The sequence below is a fragment of the Condylura cristata genome, unplaced genomic scaffold, assembly GCF_000260355.1.
Source record: "Condylura cristata isolate star-nosed mole 26May11 unplaced genomic scaffold, ConCri1.0 scaffold00003, whole genome shotgun sequence".
Lineage (NCBI taxonomy): Eukaryota > Metazoa > Chordata > Mammalia > Eulipotyphla > Talpidae > Condylura > Condylura cristata.
Window position 1 is genome coordinate 52988760 of NW_004567104.1, and position 18441 is coordinate 53007200.

Genomic DNA, 18441 nt, shown 5'->3' on the forward strand with positions numbered 1-18441 from the left:
GTTAATTTCAATTCTAATATTTATATTTCTTTAAATGTATGTAGTGTATATTAATACTTGCTTTGTCATCGTGCAAATTAAATGAGAAATTATATAAAAAGTCACATATATAAATATGTCATTGAGCTAGTAGCAAAAGATGTCTAGTGTTTTCAGTTCATCGCAGCATTACTTCATTGAGGACACTTTTTGAAGTTCTTGATACCTTCCTAACAGGCCTGAATTGCTGAAGTTGAGTGTAGTGTCAGATTTCTCCATTTCCCTCAATCTATACACCAGAATCAGCTTCCCTTTTGGACATGGATTACGTTTGGGTTAGAGCGCGAAGACAGTCAGATTGATAAAGCAATACCCCTGAGAAAAGGTGATTAACATGTATAAAGGGATTTCCTGGCAGTATAAATACCAGCACGCACCCTTCTGGGGCTTCAGAGCTCTTATGATGTATATATGCAGGGACTGAGATCGGAAAGGGCCTGTGAGACAGTAATAGAATAAAACTCTGATTTGAGGCACAGTAGTTCTCACTTTCCTGCTTTCTTGTGGGAATGAGTTGCCAACCTTTTACTTCTGCCGATACCTTTATACCTCTGAACTCTGAGTCTCCTGCGACTCTGCCTCTGATAATGCATCCCAGCGCTGCCGAGTGCCTGCCGGTCTCCAACCATGCCACCAATGTGATGTCTACAGGTACTTACTCGGGACAGTCTACATGCATTCGGCCTGAGGTTTCAGAATGGATACTTTGAATCGTGTTGGTTTAGAATCTCAGTTTCTTTTATTTTCTCCTGCAGTTAAATATTTTAAGTTAAATATCGGGTATATTTAAAAGGCCAAAATGGGTGCAATTATGAAAGTGTAGAAACTAATTGGTGATTTTATGATAAAGTAAATCTGTTTTTGATAAGGAAACAGTGAATCTGACTGTTTTTAATTCTAAAGCCATTTTAATGGAAAGTTTGTGGGTAAAGAGTAAAACTAAAGAAATTGTCTAAAATGATTTAGTGGTCAAAAGTTACTGCTTTAAGTTCCAGATGTTTGTAGTTTTTGGATTACACTTTTAACATGTCATAGGCCTCCTAGTAAATAAACTAAGTGATTGATTCCCAATACCAAATATCAATTTCAAAGAATAAAATAATTTTTTAAAAATTTTAATAAATTTTCCTAATTCAAAACTCAGAAATCAAAGCTAGAAGCAATATAAAATTTAGAAGCAATATAAAATTTAGAATCCATTAATAAGTTAAATGCGCTCCAAATTGAGTTTGAAGAAACTTCAACTTCTAATCATGTTTTGTATTAGTTTATAAAACTCTCTTCAATGAAAATTAAACTTGAGAACTTAAGTATATTGTCTCCAGCACAATCAAAATCAGTATAGTATGTTGATGTATAAATTCTTTATATAATACAAAGTGTTTTAAAGTTGATTTATAAATGGGCAGGCTTGAATTGAATTAATTTCTTCCATTAAAAAACAAAGTTCTGTTTCCCATTGTTTTAAAATTGCTTGAATTGAATTCATTTCTTCCATTAAAAAGCAATGTTCTATTTCCCATTGTTTTAAAATTGATCTAAATATGAGCTACACATATTTGCAAATCAAAATTCAACTTGATACAGTTATGTTCTGATTTAAAAGATTTAAGCTTTATCTTTTATTATAATGAAGTAGTCCTGAAACATTTATGTATGTTTGGCATTAATTTTCTAATGAATTGATGTGATTCTTAAATATATCTATCTAGAAGTCATGTAGCTGAACATCAGCAAAATCATTACTGTAGTTTTTTGCATATATTCTCATAGTTTAACTAAAAATGTACTAGTGAAAATATCCTCAAAGATATTTTTGAGAAAATAAGATATTTTACTAGAAACATATGTAATAAATAGGAAGTAGGGATAGTATAAGTAGGAAGAGTATTTAGCCAGAATAAAAGTAAAATTTAGAATTGAGGTAATGATTTGGCAAGTTTGGACTCAACACATTATTCAGTTATTTATTTAAATATATGAAACAAAAGAAAATAACATGTTTACTGAATTAGCCCATCCTTTAACTTCCCCAAATCAAAGAAATAAATAGGATTTAAATGTAGAAGTGAAAAATTCATAATATTAAAAACAACCTAAATGTGTATTAAATAATAACAACATTGGTTTTATAATTTTTCTATCGTTACAATAATACATCTAATTGTCTAAGTAAGAAATTAGAAGTACTGGTTATAATGAGAAGAGCATTTGTGTATTAAGTTTCATGTTTATTTAGTTTGAGACTGCAGAGTAAGATTTTTATTATAATTACTATAATGTGAAATCACCAGTTCTTTATGTATGCCATTGTAAAATGAAAATTTATGCAAATACTTCAAAATGTGAAAGATTGGTCTATAGTTAGATAAAATGTTTTACTCTCCACAGAGACCTCATGTCTATAATTACTAGATTATATTTCAATATTTTAAACAGGTCTTATTCCTGAACTTTTTATCTCATATTTATTCTAGAAGATATTATTATGTTTTATATATAAAAATTCACTACTAAGAATATGAAGAAAAAAATAGAAAATTCATATGGGAACATTGGTTAGTGATTTTATTGCTAATATTTAATGTTCTAGTCAACTGTGTAATTCATATTAAAACTTGATAAAGTCTAGTATTTCAGAGTTACTTTCAAAATATGCTTTGAGTCATACTTATGAACAAGGATGCTCTCGCATACTAGGTCCAGGCTTTATAGATATCATGTCATTCACCTATCACCTTGGTTTTGACCAGTTTTATTAGAATTGTTGAATGAGTTGTGTGTATTCAGGAAACCAATATCCTCATGGTTTCAACATTAGCGTACATAATCATACATAATCATATATTATCATGGGTTTTATAAAAACCACTTAATTTGGTGTGGATTTTGTCATTGCATCCAATAAGAGGCTTGTTGCTCTGCTATATCCTCTTTGATGGAAGACATTTATTAAAATAAGCAAGAATATGCTGTTCATGATTTGATTTCTATATCCATTCTCAGAAAATATTACTTTATGATGTCATACAATGCAATAATTTTAAGAGACTACTCTAGTTAGTTTGTCACGAAGTCCATGTAGTTAGCACCTACAAAAATATTGCAACTCAAAATCAGTCAAAGTGGAAACTTCTCAGTTCCCCCTTCACAACACAGAATAAGTAATGAAGGTTATCTTACACCTTGATGGCTCACATATGACCATATTTATTATTTGTGACAAACTTTGTCTCTCAGGCTTAATGAACTGATCAGGGAATGTCACCCAAATGAGAATAAATTATTGGCATATAACTTTAAGAATTCATAAATGTATATTTTTGTAATGAAATGAATGTGTCTTGAATCCTCATACATTTTCTTACCAGTCCCGTCTGTTTTGTCTTTGATCCAAACTCCTAATTGCTTGTGCACATATTTCTGGGTGACAACACTGGGAAACACAGCGACTGGACTTCATTATTCTGTCCCTTCCTGTCATTATGGAAATCAGGCATCAACCTATGGAGTGATGGCAGGTAAGAAAAATTAGATAGATGAAATTAAGTTTGGGGACCCTGAGATGCATTTCTTGAGTTAGAGGGAATCTCTTCCAGAGTATATGGTTGAAATTCTGACCATTTACCTTGGAAATTGCTGGTAAAACCATCACTTAGTCAAATGTTCCCTGATCTGTCACACCTTCGGAAGCCATAATGGTTTTATGTAGTTGTCCCTATTTTACAAACTCTGGACTTCTGTATTTCTTGACTCTTGTGTTTCAATCTAAATGATAAGTTTTTTCACTACACTACAGTCACTACAGTGACTACAGTCAAATTGCTCATTGTCACTTGCTGATATTTTGTGCACTTGCTTCCAGTAGTAATATGGTAACCACTAGCCTCAGTTGACAATGTAAATGTAAATGTAAACGTCAATTAACAAAAATAAGCTCAAAATTAATATTCAGCTCCTAAATTGCACTAGCCAGATTTCCAGAGTTCAATCACCTCTTGTGTCTGTCTACAAAGTAATAGCACAGATTACTAGAACATCTTCTTGTTGAAGTATTTCTTCTGCACACATTGTGCATAAAAGTAAATAAGGCATTGAAAGTTTAATGCGATATTTGAGGTTGTTTGAATATTTGGCAGCCCTGTCTACATTGCTTCTAAGTCTTTAAAGTGATTGAAATAGTTAAGTCACAGACATTTCTCCTCTGCAGAATACCATTTTACTAGTTACAGACTCAACTGCTGAATTATTATTGATGCCTATATATATAGGTATTGATAACACAGTTGTTGTGGTTGTTGTTTTTCTATATACAAAATGGAGGTACATGTCAATAGTGCAGGGGTGGTGAGAGGATTCACCTGAGACAGAGTAGGGAGCAGAACAGGTAGATCAAGATTTTTTCAACTTAAAACTAAATAGGACATTAAACCTTTGAAAATAAATACTCTAGAATAAATTAATTCTCTTACATCTATAACAACATCCTGAATAAAGTAGAATCCTCATTTTTATGACAAAAAATGAAGACTGCCATTATTACTGGATACCTGTGACCCTAATAGCTCTTCTTGATCATTAAAAAATAAGGAAAACTATCCTTTTTCTTCCTTTTTCAAAACTGATCATTTATGATTCATCAGCTTAGGAGTTAATCAGTATTCATAGTTAATGAGAACAGTACTCGTAGATGATGAAGTACTTTCATTATAAAGAAGTAAAATGATGTGCATTTAGCCACGAGAGGTGCAGGCGGTACACTGCTCGTGACCTCTGCATTTTGACTGCAGAAACAATTGCATGGCTGCTTCTGCTCCCTCAGAGAAGAGACCTTGCTTATTTATAGCCAGGGCCACCGCACAGATCTTTAAATGCCTTCTAACCAGCAGTGGTGTGTTGAGATTAACCCAAAGAACAAGTCAGCTTCAGACCAAGTACTTTAAGATGGATCTTGCTACCTCTTCCCCACAGTCAAATCAGTTCACCTGTCAAATCATTTCTCTGCTGGCTTGAGATGTCTCAAATCCTTCAGTTTCCAGAATAAGAGCAAACAACCCCTCTTTTATGGTGAGTGTTCACTAGAAATCAGCTGTTCTGTCTAATTCCCTAGGCAGACACTCAACAACAGACTCTTTCTTGTAGTTAAGAGCAGAAATCCCTGGAAAAACCCTTTAAAATGATCAAAAGTGTAGGTTAGTGACAGCAAGAGCAAAATGGTTAAGATTTACCAGTATTTTAGAACAAGTTTTTTTGGTCACTAAAAGAAAAATTCCCAGTGAGAAGCATAGAGATTATAGTTTAATATTTTAGAGAGCAATAGAATTAAAATGTGCTATGCTTTATAGCTTGTTAGAATGTTATTTTGACAAGTAGTTGGTATTAATATTTGCATCCTAGCAGATTAAACCTCAGAGCATCTGAACTCTCCTGCCATCATCTCCAGAGAAAGTACAAGTTGAGTATAAAACACGGATTCACAAATAAGAGAAAAGTACAGAATACACAGAGAAACATGATTGTGCTAGTTGAATATTCTGAGAAGTCTTGAAATTTTCAGTGAATCAGTCACTGCCACACAAGCTGCAGAAGCATCTTAGTACCAACAATGAGACAGGCTCGTGGTCACAAGCACCATATAAAAGTAAAGTCTGCATAAAGAACCTTTTTTTGAAGGATGTGAAATTATTTTATTTAAGTGTGGTTCTCATGTGCTCCTTAACTCTGATGCTTACATTCAGTTTGTGTATTCCGTAGAACTAATCAATCACTGGAAGAAAAGAGCTACACCTAATGTTTTGTTAAGGTTGGTAGGGAGGACTTTCAACATCAGGTAAATCACTGTGCCTCATCATTTAGGTGGGAATGGCTAATTGGGAGCAATGAACTCGCCACACCATTTGCTAATTATAAAGATTGTTTGAGTCATTTAACATCTCTGATTTCAGTCTCTTCATACCCATGCTAAAGTGGGTACTACCAACTCTCAACCAGCACAACCTGGTCATCTCTTTTGATCTTCTCTTTAGAAACACTTGCAGCTAAATTGTTTCTTCATCAAACCTGAGTATTTAAATATTTCAACGAATCTAAAACACAGATCATAAAAACCAGGATAGTCTTGTTCCGTATCTTCTAGACAGACATACACACACACAAGCAAAACAACAACAAAAAATCCTCACAACTCTGATTCTTGTGATTCTGAGATACTTTTTGTTGTCCAGTTTCTACAGTTGGGTGAAAATTAGAAATAAGCTCTGTTCTTTCCATCTTGTTCACCGTCCTGTGGAAATGGAGCAAATCAACAACATGGTATTAATAAATGTTACACTCAGTAAGGTCTATGACAGATGACAAGACCAAGTTTGCTTTAAAAATTAATTTCAAGAGGAAAACAAAATTGTTTATGTTTGAGAATTAACCACGAAGATGAATGTCCTTTCTTTTATGAGAGGTGAGTAATAAGAGAAAAGATTATAGTCAAAAGTGTCCTCTCCATCTAGGTTAATGCAAAGGCAAGAAAAATCAATTTGGATGTTGACATAGAGAAATGATCTACTTTAGAGACATTCTGTTGTTCCTTTGCTTTTTGTTCTTTCTCCAGCTTTGTTTTATTTTCTTTTTACTTGCTCTGGTTGTGCTGATTCTCCAGGAAGGAATAATTTTGAATCATGAAAAGTCTTTCAGCAGTAGTAAGATGATGTATTTCCCTAGGTTTTCTCATTTGTCTCAGCTACTCAGCTCAGCCATTATAGCAACAAAGCAAAAGTATTGATAGACAATATGTAAACATGCACAGCTACCTTCAAATACACTTACATTACAAAACCAGGCAGAGAGCCTCTGTTGCACGTCAATAGGATCTATCACTGCTCAAAGCAGAAAGATCTCAATTCAAATTTATGATTTACTTCACCAGTGGGAACAATAATGAAAACAAAGAGAAATATTCAAATACACACTCTAATGCATATCTGTAGCACATTGGTACACTTTGACTGTGTTCCTCTGCTGCCCTGATTGGTCGAAGACTTCAAACCTGTAACCTCAGAGGTGTTAACCTCTAGCAGCTGGCAGAGTCACAGCTGCAATGGGGCCAATTGCCCCAGCATGGGACTTGGAGTCAGAGCCATCCAGGTGAGGCAAGACAGACCTGGCCTCCCCGCCGCCGTCTGCTTTAAAAGACTTACCTCCGTTTCCTGCATCTCCCCACAATACAAACACATACAGTGCAATTCAGAGGAGCAGAATCAGTCATCTGCAGTGTGCAAATATTTTTTGAGCTGTCAAGTATGTACAGACATTTCTCAATGTTATTTAGACATTAGCTGCATAGACGATTTTATCTTAACAGTGTTTTAGAAATTGTTTGAAACCTCTGCAGCACATGACGAAGCACATCTTTTATCTTCTCCCCCATCCCCCACCCGCAACCTTTTTCTTTTCCAATAATCCAGATTCTAGAATGATTAAAAAAAAAAAAAGTTGCCATAGATAGCCAACCCTCCCCCAAATACAATACCAGAAACTCGGTTAGACTGTGCCTGTTAGTGTCATGAAGTTCTGTTTAAGGTTAGCTCCAGGAAACCTATGTCCTGCAGGTAATTGTGGATGCTCTCACTCCATGAAAAATGGAAACATAATCACACATTAGGTTTTCCTTTCTTGCTTTGGATGCCAAACCTTTGAACATTTTACATCCTGTGTTCCTTTTGTGGACTCATTTTCAAATTTATTTTCTAACTGTTCATCTTTCCAGAGCCTTGGAGTGTATAAATTACCATTAACATGCTAGAAATAGAGACGGTGTACTCCTAATATTTAAAAAGTAATTTTATTTTTTTTCTGAAAAGATTCATTTAAAGTAGTAAATATCTATAAACTCTAGCAGAAGCACCCAAAAGGAAGCTGTTTGATTTCTGAGTACAGGTTGCCTGGAAAATGAGGTGAGTAATTTTGATGCAGTTTGTTGTGCTGCTGGTTGAACTTGAGTTCTAGTTTCAGCAACATAGCTAATCAATATAGTTAAGCAACAATATAATTAATTCATGGCCCCCAGGAAAGTTATTTAACTCCTTTATATAAATTTCCTAAATTTTAGATAGAGGGCAAAAAGTACATTCTGTTCCCACCTCATTTATTTTTATATGGACAAGAAGATGGCAAATACAGAGAAGCACAGAGTGTGGTGTCGATTAGTAGCAGGGTGTGGCCATGGATGGCAAGAAAAACCACAGATGGTGATCAGATGGCTAACAACTTTACTTTATGCTCTTATAGAGGATGCACTGCAAATTATTTAGCTCCTCAGAGTATTTTATCATTACGTGTTTTAAATGGTACTTGGTATTTTTGAATGATGAAATAAGTCAAAAAATATATATATATATATATATATATAATATATTATATATTATATAAAATATATATAAATATATAATATATATTAGAAACTTACATGAAAAAAATCTTGAGATCAATATTAAACAGATGCTAAGATAAATGTGATTTTCTCTTTATATACATTGGCCATTTACTTCAATCACTAGAAACCTGAAACTAACAGAAAATTAAAAACGAACCCATTGCTTGGTGGTGGGTATGGTGTGGTAACACACATCTGAAGAAAAGTAAGCTTATATCCTTACAGGTATTAGTGTTGGGAAAATTAAACAATTTTTAAAATAACCCCTAAGCAACATTTGAAAAATGAATTATTGATACATTTTTTATTCCTGTCTATCCTATTAAAATAACTCACAATAAAGCATAAGGTGGGTGATTAACTGACTTTAGTAAGTCTGTGTAATTTGGGATTACAAAAGTAACAGAGTTTTCTAAACAGAAATATATTATTTAAATATTTGACACATTCAGGAAGCAGGCAAATTTATCTTATGCTGTACTATTTAATCTCTTCCTTGCAAATTTATTTTGCTTCAGAAAAATAATGTAATCTCTTGATGAGGCATACTTTATAATTACATATTTTCATATAAATAATATAAAGCCAACTATGTGCTGACTTACTCTTTGCTCATTACATATTGATATATTAATGTAAGATTTATATATTCTGGCAAAATACATTACTACTCATGTCTTTGATTTGCAAATATATTTATGGATGAATTGTATGTAGGTAAGATAAATTCTTGATGGATATTTTTCAATAAGCTTCCAAGAATGATTATTGCACATATTTTGTAGTAATTTACTTTTACTTTAAATATTTACTTAGGTTCATAAGAAATATAATTAATGAATGAATATTTTATTTACACAAAATATCTTGCCTATACATGAGTTATTTAATATAAATTGAAATGAAACCTCTATGTGAAATTATAATATATTGATAAAGAAAACAAGCAAAATGTACAGAATTTTGCCTTAAGTACTCATTTTCTTCAACTGACTAAAACAAACTTTTTCCAAATGAGGAATAACTTCTGGAAGCAATTTTTTTTAAATAAATAATATAATAGTTTATTTTTACATGATTTTGTGCATTTTTCCACCTCAGTTGTAATCCCCGTGGGCTTCCCATCACCAAATCACCCCTGTGCCATCACCATAGTCCAGTGCACTTCCCTCCCCACCCCCATAAAATGTCTCTGGTATATAGCTGTTCATTATTATTGTTATTTTCTTTCCTGGTCCCTTATACATCTGCTATGAGTGAAATCATCCAGTATTTTTCCTTTTCTTTTTGGCTTATTTCACTAAGCATGATCTTTTTCTGGAAGCAATTTTTTAAAAAATATTAAATTTTTAAGTTTTTTGAGAATTAGTATTTAATTTGCTCAACTCAATGTTCCTTATTATGCATGCTGTCTGTCCTATCTAGTTCTGGTGATGGGCAACTATGTGACCACACCTAAGCGAGGCATCCTATGTTGTCCAGAAATTAACAATGATATAAGAAAAAAGTACTAAAAAGTAAAAAAAAAATTGTTTTCATTGACATTAGAAACATGTCTTGGCCCTCCCTGGTGGCGCAGAGGGTTAAAGCACTGCACTGAGAAGCTAAAGTCACTTCTGCATGAGTTTGATTCCCGCCTGCCCGGGAGGTGACCACATGGCGCGGCAGATCTCTCCTGACCTGCCCGCTGCTCCCCTCAGCAGTGTACTTCGTCGATCTGCCTGTTCTGCTCCCCACTTTGGTGAAGCCTCTCGCTGCCCCTGAGCCTCTGGCCTATACCCCAGTTCTGTATGCATAAATCTTTAAAAAAAAAAGTCTTATAAATGTGGAAATTATACTGCATTCTTAAGAAAACAAATATAACCACACTGGTGTTGGCCACTTATTTTTGTTTCTTAAATATTAAGAAGCAATTCCATTATATTGTATGCTTTTCAAAAGCTCATATTGTTGACTTTTTAATAGAACTTTTTACTTTTTGCTTATCTATTCACTCCTTAAATCTATTTAAATATGTCAGTGTATTTTGTGTTCTCATAATTCTCTTTTTATCAACTTTTGTGAATTTAAAAAGATAAGACTATTTCCCTTTGAAGTTAAGCATTTATTGTTAAGAAATTGGTATGTCATAACAGTATGATCATAAGAAAATGTGCCAGCCAATACTTAATCTTGTGCTTTGAGTATAAAAACAACAGGTACTTTGTTCAATGAATTAAGAAAACAGAAATCAAAACATGCTTAGAGTTGAACCTCATCGTCCTAGGATTAAGTTGTCCTTTAAGAGAAGAACTGATGGAAAACTTACAGTTCTAAGATAATTTGCTTATTTTTATTTTAATTACATGCAATTGGATCTTTTAACAATACAGTTGAGTTTTCTCTCTAGTTCATATCAAAATATTTCTGTCATCATATATTTTGTGCATTATGTTTTAATATAAAATAGATTTGTGAGCACAACTTTTAAACATTGAATAATGACTGTGTTAATTTGCTCTTAGCGCTCTGAGAAAGGGGGAAAATAAATAATCACATTTGACCTAAGGGGTTCTGACTTCTGCTTCTGAAATCTGAATGATAAGTAACCTTTAAGAATTGAGAGTGCTTGTAACAGGCAAGAGTCTGGTAGAAAGTCGGATAATGACAAACGACCCTTGCCCTTTCCTACTTGTTTATTCACAGGGAGCTTAGCCCCATGTCTTTACAAGTTTCCGGACCACAGCTTGAGCCACGGCTTTCCTCCCATCCACCAGCCTCTCCTGGCAGACGACCCCACCGCTGCCGATTTCAAGCAGGAACTCAGACGGAAAAGTAAATTGGTCGAGGAACCAATCGACATGGATTCTCCGGAAATCCGGGAACTTGAAAAGTTTGCCAATGAATTTAAAGTGAGAAGAATTAAGTTAGGTATGCAGGGGACACATAACGCGGTCTGTTAAGTCTCTCATATTTGCTCAAAATATGCTCCAAGTCAGTGTTCACAGAGGCGTACTGCTGTGGTGTAAAGGTAGTATCTATCATGAAAATCCGACAAAGATCTTTGTTTCCTCGATAATTGTAATAAGCTAACTACACAGAATTTTAAATTAATTAGTGGCAGTCCGTTTTGAAGCTGAGGCTTGAACTGACTGTTTGTATATGTTATTTTATAGACACAGATTGGACAGACAGATGGGAATTAGGCACATTTGAATGGATGATGCATCATCTGAATCAAAGTCATACAAGGGTGTGGTGAAATGTATGCCTTTGGGTTCACCAGTGGCACTAGTTTCTTGTGTATCTTTCCAGAGAAACATCACGTTTACACAAACATACATATATTATCCCCACACAGATTTTTTTTTTCTTTCACTTAACTATGTTGGAGAGTTTTCACTGTTTATTTTTGGAGAATTTTTTTAAATTATGTTTCAGGAATGTACTATAATGTATTTAAACAGATCCTTATGGGTGGAATTTAGGCATGTTCAACTTTCAATTGTTAACAATGCTGCAATGACAAACTCTAGAAGTGTCACTTTGGACCTGTATGCATGTATGTATAGGGAAAGTGATTAATGCAAAGTTGCTTGATTACAGAGTATGTATTCATGTAATTTTGAGAGATGTTATCAAACTGGATTTTATGAAAACTGTACTAAATTTTCCCAGCTCCATGAGTTCTTTCTTTTGCTATGTCTTGGAATATGAGCTTCATGAGGACAGCAGTTTTTGTTTGTTTTTAGTTTTGTTTCCCTTTAATAGCTTATCCTCAGCCATTGCAACAGTGACTGGTGACTGGCACATAAAATAAGTAAATGCTCTTTTTTTTAAAGGAAAAATGTGTCATTAATCTGGAAACTTGTACATCAGATAGGTCAAAGGGGTACCTCATGGCAGATTCATTTTAAATTTCTCGTATTACAAGTTAAGAGTGAAGAAACATTCTTTCGTGTAGTCAGCATTCATTTGTAATTCCTTTCCTGGAATTGTCTGTTCATAGCCTTTACTCACTTTATTTTGAAAAGTGCTTTAACATGAAAAACTGTTACAATTAACCTTAATTTAAATTCATGAAATAGTCATTTTTTTGTAATGGAAAAGATTGAAATGATAGTTCAAATCTTTGCACTTGTGAAATGAACTACAGGTACTTTTATGATATTTGTTGATGGACATCATATGAAATCATTTTATGCAGACAGATATATAGCCACAGGCCCTAAATGAACATGTAGTTACTTTATATAATAAACACAACGTAGGATTCTTTATGGCAGTCATTTTGTTTGCCATTTATACTGCTATGAATGTTTGAAATTCTATGCTGATGGTTTACATGAACTTGTACTCTAAAAGTGTTTGGACAATCAATGAGTGTGTTTTGCCTGGAGAAAGCAGCATTACTAAATGCTGTCATAAATGTACTTTGGGGGTGTACCTACATATCAAGGTATAAATGTGCTTGGAAGTGTGATCATAGTTTCCAGATGAACATGTTTTAGGAAAAGTAAGTATAACTCTTAGTTTTATTTGGTATCTTTTAACAATACAGTTGAATTTTCTCTCTAGCTCAGATCAAAATATTTGTCATCGTATATTTTGTGCATTATATTTTAATATAAAATAGATTTGTTAGCACAATTTATTAAACATTTAATAATGATAAAAAGAGGACGGATCTTACAAAATCCTGGCATACAATTATCCAGTTAGGCTAAATTGCATGAAAAGCTGCTGTTTCTATATGAATTTTTCTGGCCCTAGGAAAAAATTATTAATCAATGAAAAGGGATATTTCTGGAAGTAATGGACAAGTCTAAACTGAACCTTACTAAGAAAGTCTAAATTGCTAACATATTTCTGCTTAAAAGCAATATCTAGTTAACAAATATACAAAGATCTGTTGAGGCCAAAATGTATGTTTCTTGAAAAACTGAAATTAAAAGTCTTTATTGTCTTTTTACAGGATATACCCAGACAAATGTTGGGGAAGCCTTGGCAGCTGTGCATGGCTCTGAATTCAGCCAAACAACTATCTGCAGGTTTGAAAACCTACAGCTCAGCTTTAAAAATGCATGCAAACTAAAAGCAATATTATCCAAATGGCTGGAGGAAGCAGAGCAAGTCGGAGGTATTGAAGCTATATTTTTTTTTTTTTAAGATTTATTTATTTATTCATACAGAACTGGGGTACAGGCCAGAGATGCGGAGGGTGAGAGGCTTCACCAGAGACAGAGTGGAGAGCAGAACAGGCAGATAGACCGAAGTACACTGCTGAGGGGAGCAGCGGGCGGGTCAGGAGAGGTCTGCCACGCCATGTGGATCTCCTCCAGGGCAGGCGGGGATCGAACTCATGCGGAAGTAGCTTTTGATTCTTAGTACAGTGCTTTAACCCACTGCGCCACCAGGGAGGGCCTGAAGCTATATTTTTAAAGGCTTTGTGGTGTTACAACTTAAAAGCAGTGGTTTTGGTTGAAAGTATTAATACTAAGGTGAGAGGCTTGAGGTTCTATGTGTTTGCTTTTCCCCTTTGGGATAAAAAATAAATACCCAGTTTCATTACACTTAATTAAAAGAAGAAAAAAAAAAAAAAGCAAGGCCGTAGATAGCAAGTGTATAGAAGTACATTTACTGAGGAAAATACTAAGAGAATAAGGTATATATATAAAGAAAACTTCATGGATAACGTGAACTGAACATGAATTGATCAAATGATTTTTTTAAAACACAGATTTTTTGCTTCTGTGCTATGTGGTAGAAATTATACCTGTATCATGTTTTTTTTTTTTTTTTTTTTTAAGATTTATTTATTTGTGCATACAGAACTGGGGTACAGGCCAGAGGCTCAGGGGTGGCGAGAGGCTTCACCACCAGAGACAGAGTGGGAAGCAGAACAGGCAGATAGACGAAGTACACTGCTGAGGGGAGCAGCGGGCGGGTCAGGAGAGGTCTGCCACGCCATGTGGTCACTTCCAGGGCAGGCGGGAATCGAACTCATGCGGAAGTGGCTTTAGCTTCTCAGTGCAGTGCTTTAACCCGCTGCGCCATCAGGGAGGGCCTCTGCATCATGTTTTATAACCTAATCTTAGTGTAACAAAAGTACTTGCACATACCAGTCGTTCAAGTAAATATCGCAAGCAGTTGCTAAATGGGAAATTTAACATGATAAACTATTTGACTCATAGCAGTATTAGGACTGATCAAGGCTTGAGCTCATTCAGAAAAAGTGTTCAAACAACAAAATTAAGATAGGGTATTATTTATAGATAATTATATTTGCAAAGTTGGTCTATTCCTGCATAATACTTTTATCTAAGGCTTATAATACAGAATACCCTATTCTCCACAATTTTAAAAAAAGTATTTCATTTTTCTTTATTTTGTATATAAAACATAAAACCTACATCTGAATTATTTATATATTTTTTTATGATTACCCCTCTATGTCCCACTGTAGCTTTATACAATGAGAAAGTGGGAGCAAATGAAAGGAAAAGGAAACGGAGAACAACTATAAGGTATGTCCTTTTTTAAATTGAAGTAACACTGGCCTACAACACTGTATATATGATGCAGAGGAACAGGCTCACACCAGAGGAAGAAATAAACATTATAAAATGGAGTCAGCCCTGGAGTAACATAACAGAATAAAGTGAACAGAAGCTATTCAAAAAACAAGACTGGTGAAAGAAGCATAATTTAATAGGTTAATGGTGAAAAATGGAGAGTCACTAATTTTCAACTTAAAATGGAAAAACTTATGTACTGTTTAAATTAGGAAGTTTTGGTCCATAAGTTTTGGATAAAATCAGAAACTGAACAAACACTTCTAAAAGGGTGACAACTTTTTCTGTCTACTTAGCTATATCTTGCTCTAGCATTATGGAACTTATGTTACTAAAAATAACAAAACTAATAATCAATATTTTATTCTTAAAAGTCTATGGTGAATCCTGGCATTTCACGGCAGGATTATTCATTGATATTTTTGTAGCTTTTATGAGATTGACAGAGAAAATACTAAACTATGGGTTTTTGTTTTGGTTTAGTTGTTCATTAAACATTCTTTATTGTGAATAACCTAGATGACTCTGGGGAGACATTTAGAAAAAATCCACAAGTGTTTATTTCCAATTTAACTATTCAGCCAGTGCCCTCTTGTGGCACAAAGTGGAATAAGCTCAGAAACCCTGGGTCCCCCACTTAGTGACCCTGCGTAGGTACTTTGCATAAGACAACGGCTAAATGGTTGACAGATCATTCATTTATCATTGTTTATGGGATTTCAGAGTGTTTTCAGGGTCTGTAAGTTATAATCTTCTCATGTTAATATTTAGAAAATTTAACTGGGCTTAATTCATCTGCCAAAAACATCAGTAAATACACCATTCTTTCCCCGTTCTCCCTTCCCAGTATTGCTGCTAAAGATGCTCTGGAGAGACACTTCGGAGAGCAGAATAAACCTTCCTCTCAGGAGATCATGCGGATGGCTGAAGAACTGAATCTTGAGAAAGAAGTAGTAAGAGTTTGGTTTTGCAACCGAAGGCAGAGAGAAAAGCGGGTGAAAACAAGCCTCAGTCAGAGTTTGTTCACTATTTCTAAGGAGCATCTTGAATGTAGATAAGACTTCCTACAGTATAATGGCCAGGTTTTCTAGTTTTCATTCCTTTCTCTTTTCCAAAATAGAAATGAGTTATAAGGTTGCCTTCAAAAATCATATCAATAACTTTTGGAGAAGCTTGCCTTTTGTGCTTTTAAAAAAGTACACAACTTAATATTGACATTTCCCTTGAAATACTTATTCTCAGAAGTCGATTGTACATTTTAAGCCAAAGATATTAATAGGAATAAAATAGTCTCTACCCCCAATTTACTCTCTATTCACATATGTGCACATGGTTCTTTTCAAAGAATGTCTATTCAATCTTTCAGTCAGTAATGTCACAAGGTAGTCTGTTACCAGAAAATACCCAGCTAGAAGATTCACTATCTTGCTTTCCTCCCACTGTAATAGTTTGCTTGAACTAATAGTTTTGAATTTAAAAGCCAGAGGCATCTTGGAATTTTATTGTTGTATTTAGAAATAAATCTTAATCAGAAGTGACACCTTTGAAACTATTGTTGAGGACACAGCTCCCAAAGTAGTAGCCCAAGTGAGTGAGTTTGTAGAAACATCATCTTTTCATTGCTTCTCTGATGTTTTGCTATAGATAATATGATTTATGTGTTCTTGAGTTCCAATCTGCTATTCTGCAAACTACAATAGTGCAGGGAAGATGTCTGACTTGTTTGCTGCTGTTTCTCCAGAACCTGGGAAGAATAGTTGCTCATAGCAGGTATGCAATCTTTGTTAAATGGACAAAGGAGAGTGTTGTTCACAATGGGTACACATTTGAAGGTGCCTAATTTAATAATTTCAGAAAGTAATTTAATTTCTTCTTGAAATCTCACAATCTAGATCTCAGGTCCTATCACAAAAGACCATAACTTTTGATGTGATTGGTTAGAATTATTTATATTAATTTAAAAGTTTAATGTATTGAGCATTTCAATTCAGGAAATTGTATCTCAAAAAACATTTGTTTCATTGACAAGACTGCACTTCATTGGAACTTGCAAGTAAAAGTGTGCTGTTATGTGATATCAATCTAAAATAGTGACTTTTTGCATTTTAAGTGTTAATCTGCAGGCATAACAGGCATCTATACGTTCAGACACAAATTTTAAACTTGCAAGCAGAAATAAAATATAATGCACTATAAGTTAGAATAGTGACTTTTGCACTTAAATATGAATCTGCTGGGAATATTTCATTTAACTTAATATAGTTTAATTTATATGATACTGGAAACAATTCAACAAAAGTTTTATCATTAATTTAGAATGTTGCTAAATATAGTTTTTGCTTTTTTTGTGGTATTTATTAATAAAGATCAAACATTGTACATGGCATAATCTATGTTTGGGCACACAATCTCCAACTGAAATAGTTATAACTGGTAGACTAGCCAAAAACGGTAGTTTTCTGTGGCCTGATCATCTATGCTTAAGTATGTATCTATCACCCAGTGTTACACATACAAGTCATAAACACCTATTGGTGTTATTCAAATGTAAATTACAAAACATTCCATCATATACATGTGTAAACTGCTTAAAATGTCTACTAATCAGGGGAAGAGATGCTTTAATGTGCAAAAGGTATTAGATGTACATACATCTATACATATACACATATTTTAAACTTTGCAAACAAACAAGATATAATGCAATATAAATCTAAAATAGTAACTTTTGCACTTAAACATGAATCTGCTGGGAAGATGTGTTTTGTTGTACGTCAAGAAGCACACATTTAGATAATGATATATGTCTAGCTTATGTTATCAGAGTCTTTCATATAGGTCATTCTTTTCAAGTTGAGATTTAACTAGCATTGGAAACCAATTTTTCTCCCCAAAGTCCAAAATTATTATGAATTACAACTTACCATTGAAACAGCAATTCTTAATTTAGCTATTCATAAGTTAATTACAAGTATACTTGTTAACTAATTTTAATAAGTATGAGACTATTTTCTAAGCTTAATGAGGTATTTTAATATCTTAATAAATTGGTTAGATTCTTAAACTGCAGTTAAACAAATGAGAATGCAATTTGTGCAGTATAAATGTGTTCATACTTTTGAGAATAGATGTCAAGAGCTGAATTTAGCTGTGATCTTCTCCTCTTAAGTTTTCAGGAGTTCTTCAGTAGTAAATCTTCAGAAATTCAGTAGTCTATTAACATGAGTATTTGTTTGTCACATGAATGTAACACTGATTGTTACATTCAATTTTACCTGGTAGAAGTGGTTGACACACTATTCATAAAACTTACCTTCCATCTTCAGTGGTGGAAAAAAATTTAGTTAAATATTTTCACTCTTCGGGGCTCGGAAAGAGTATGTGTGGTGTTTCAGACTTTGCAACCCTCAGGCTTTCTCTAAG

General features: G+C 33.8%; 1 protein-coding gene across 2 annotated transcripts; it reads left to right on the forward strand.

Moving 5' to 3' along the window:
* Nucleotides 1–428: 428 nt before the first annotated feature.
* POU1F1 (POU class 1 homeobox 1) lies at nucleotides 429–16313 on the forward strand. Of its 2 annotated transcripts, none has more exons than XM_004675283.1 (6): nucleotides 429–690; nucleotides 3411–3560; nucleotides 11150–11374; nucleotides 13419–13583; nucleotides 14910–14970; nucleotides 15866–16313. In XM_004675283.1, exons 1-6 carry the CDS (start codon nucleotides 549–551, stop codon nucleotides 16074–16076), a joined length of 954 nt encoding a protein of 317 aa, XP_004675340.1. In that variant the 5' UTR covers nucleotides 429–548; the 3' UTR covers nucleotides 16077–16313. The 2 variants fall into 2 exon arrangements, with proteins under 2 accessions (XP_004675340.1, XP_004675341.1); XM_004675284.1 differs by having other exon boundaries at nucleotides 3489–3560.
* The last annotated feature ends 2128 nt before the right edge of the window (nucleotides 16314–18441 follow it).

Excerpts from the sequence above, each read along its gene's own strand:
- POU1F1 (XM_004675283.1), top strand. The coding sequence starts at position 549 with ATGAGTTGCCAACCTTTTACTTCTGCCGATACCTTTATACCTCTGAAC. Across the intron at positions 691-3,410 it reads CACCAATGTGATGTCTACAG|TCCCGTCTGTTTTGTCTTTG; the intron begins GTACTTACTCGG and ends TTTTCTTACCAG. Across the intron at positions 14,971-15,865 it reads AAACGGAGAACAACTATAAG|TATTGCTGCTAAAGATGCTC; the intron begins GTATGTCCTTTT and ends CTCCCTTCCCAG.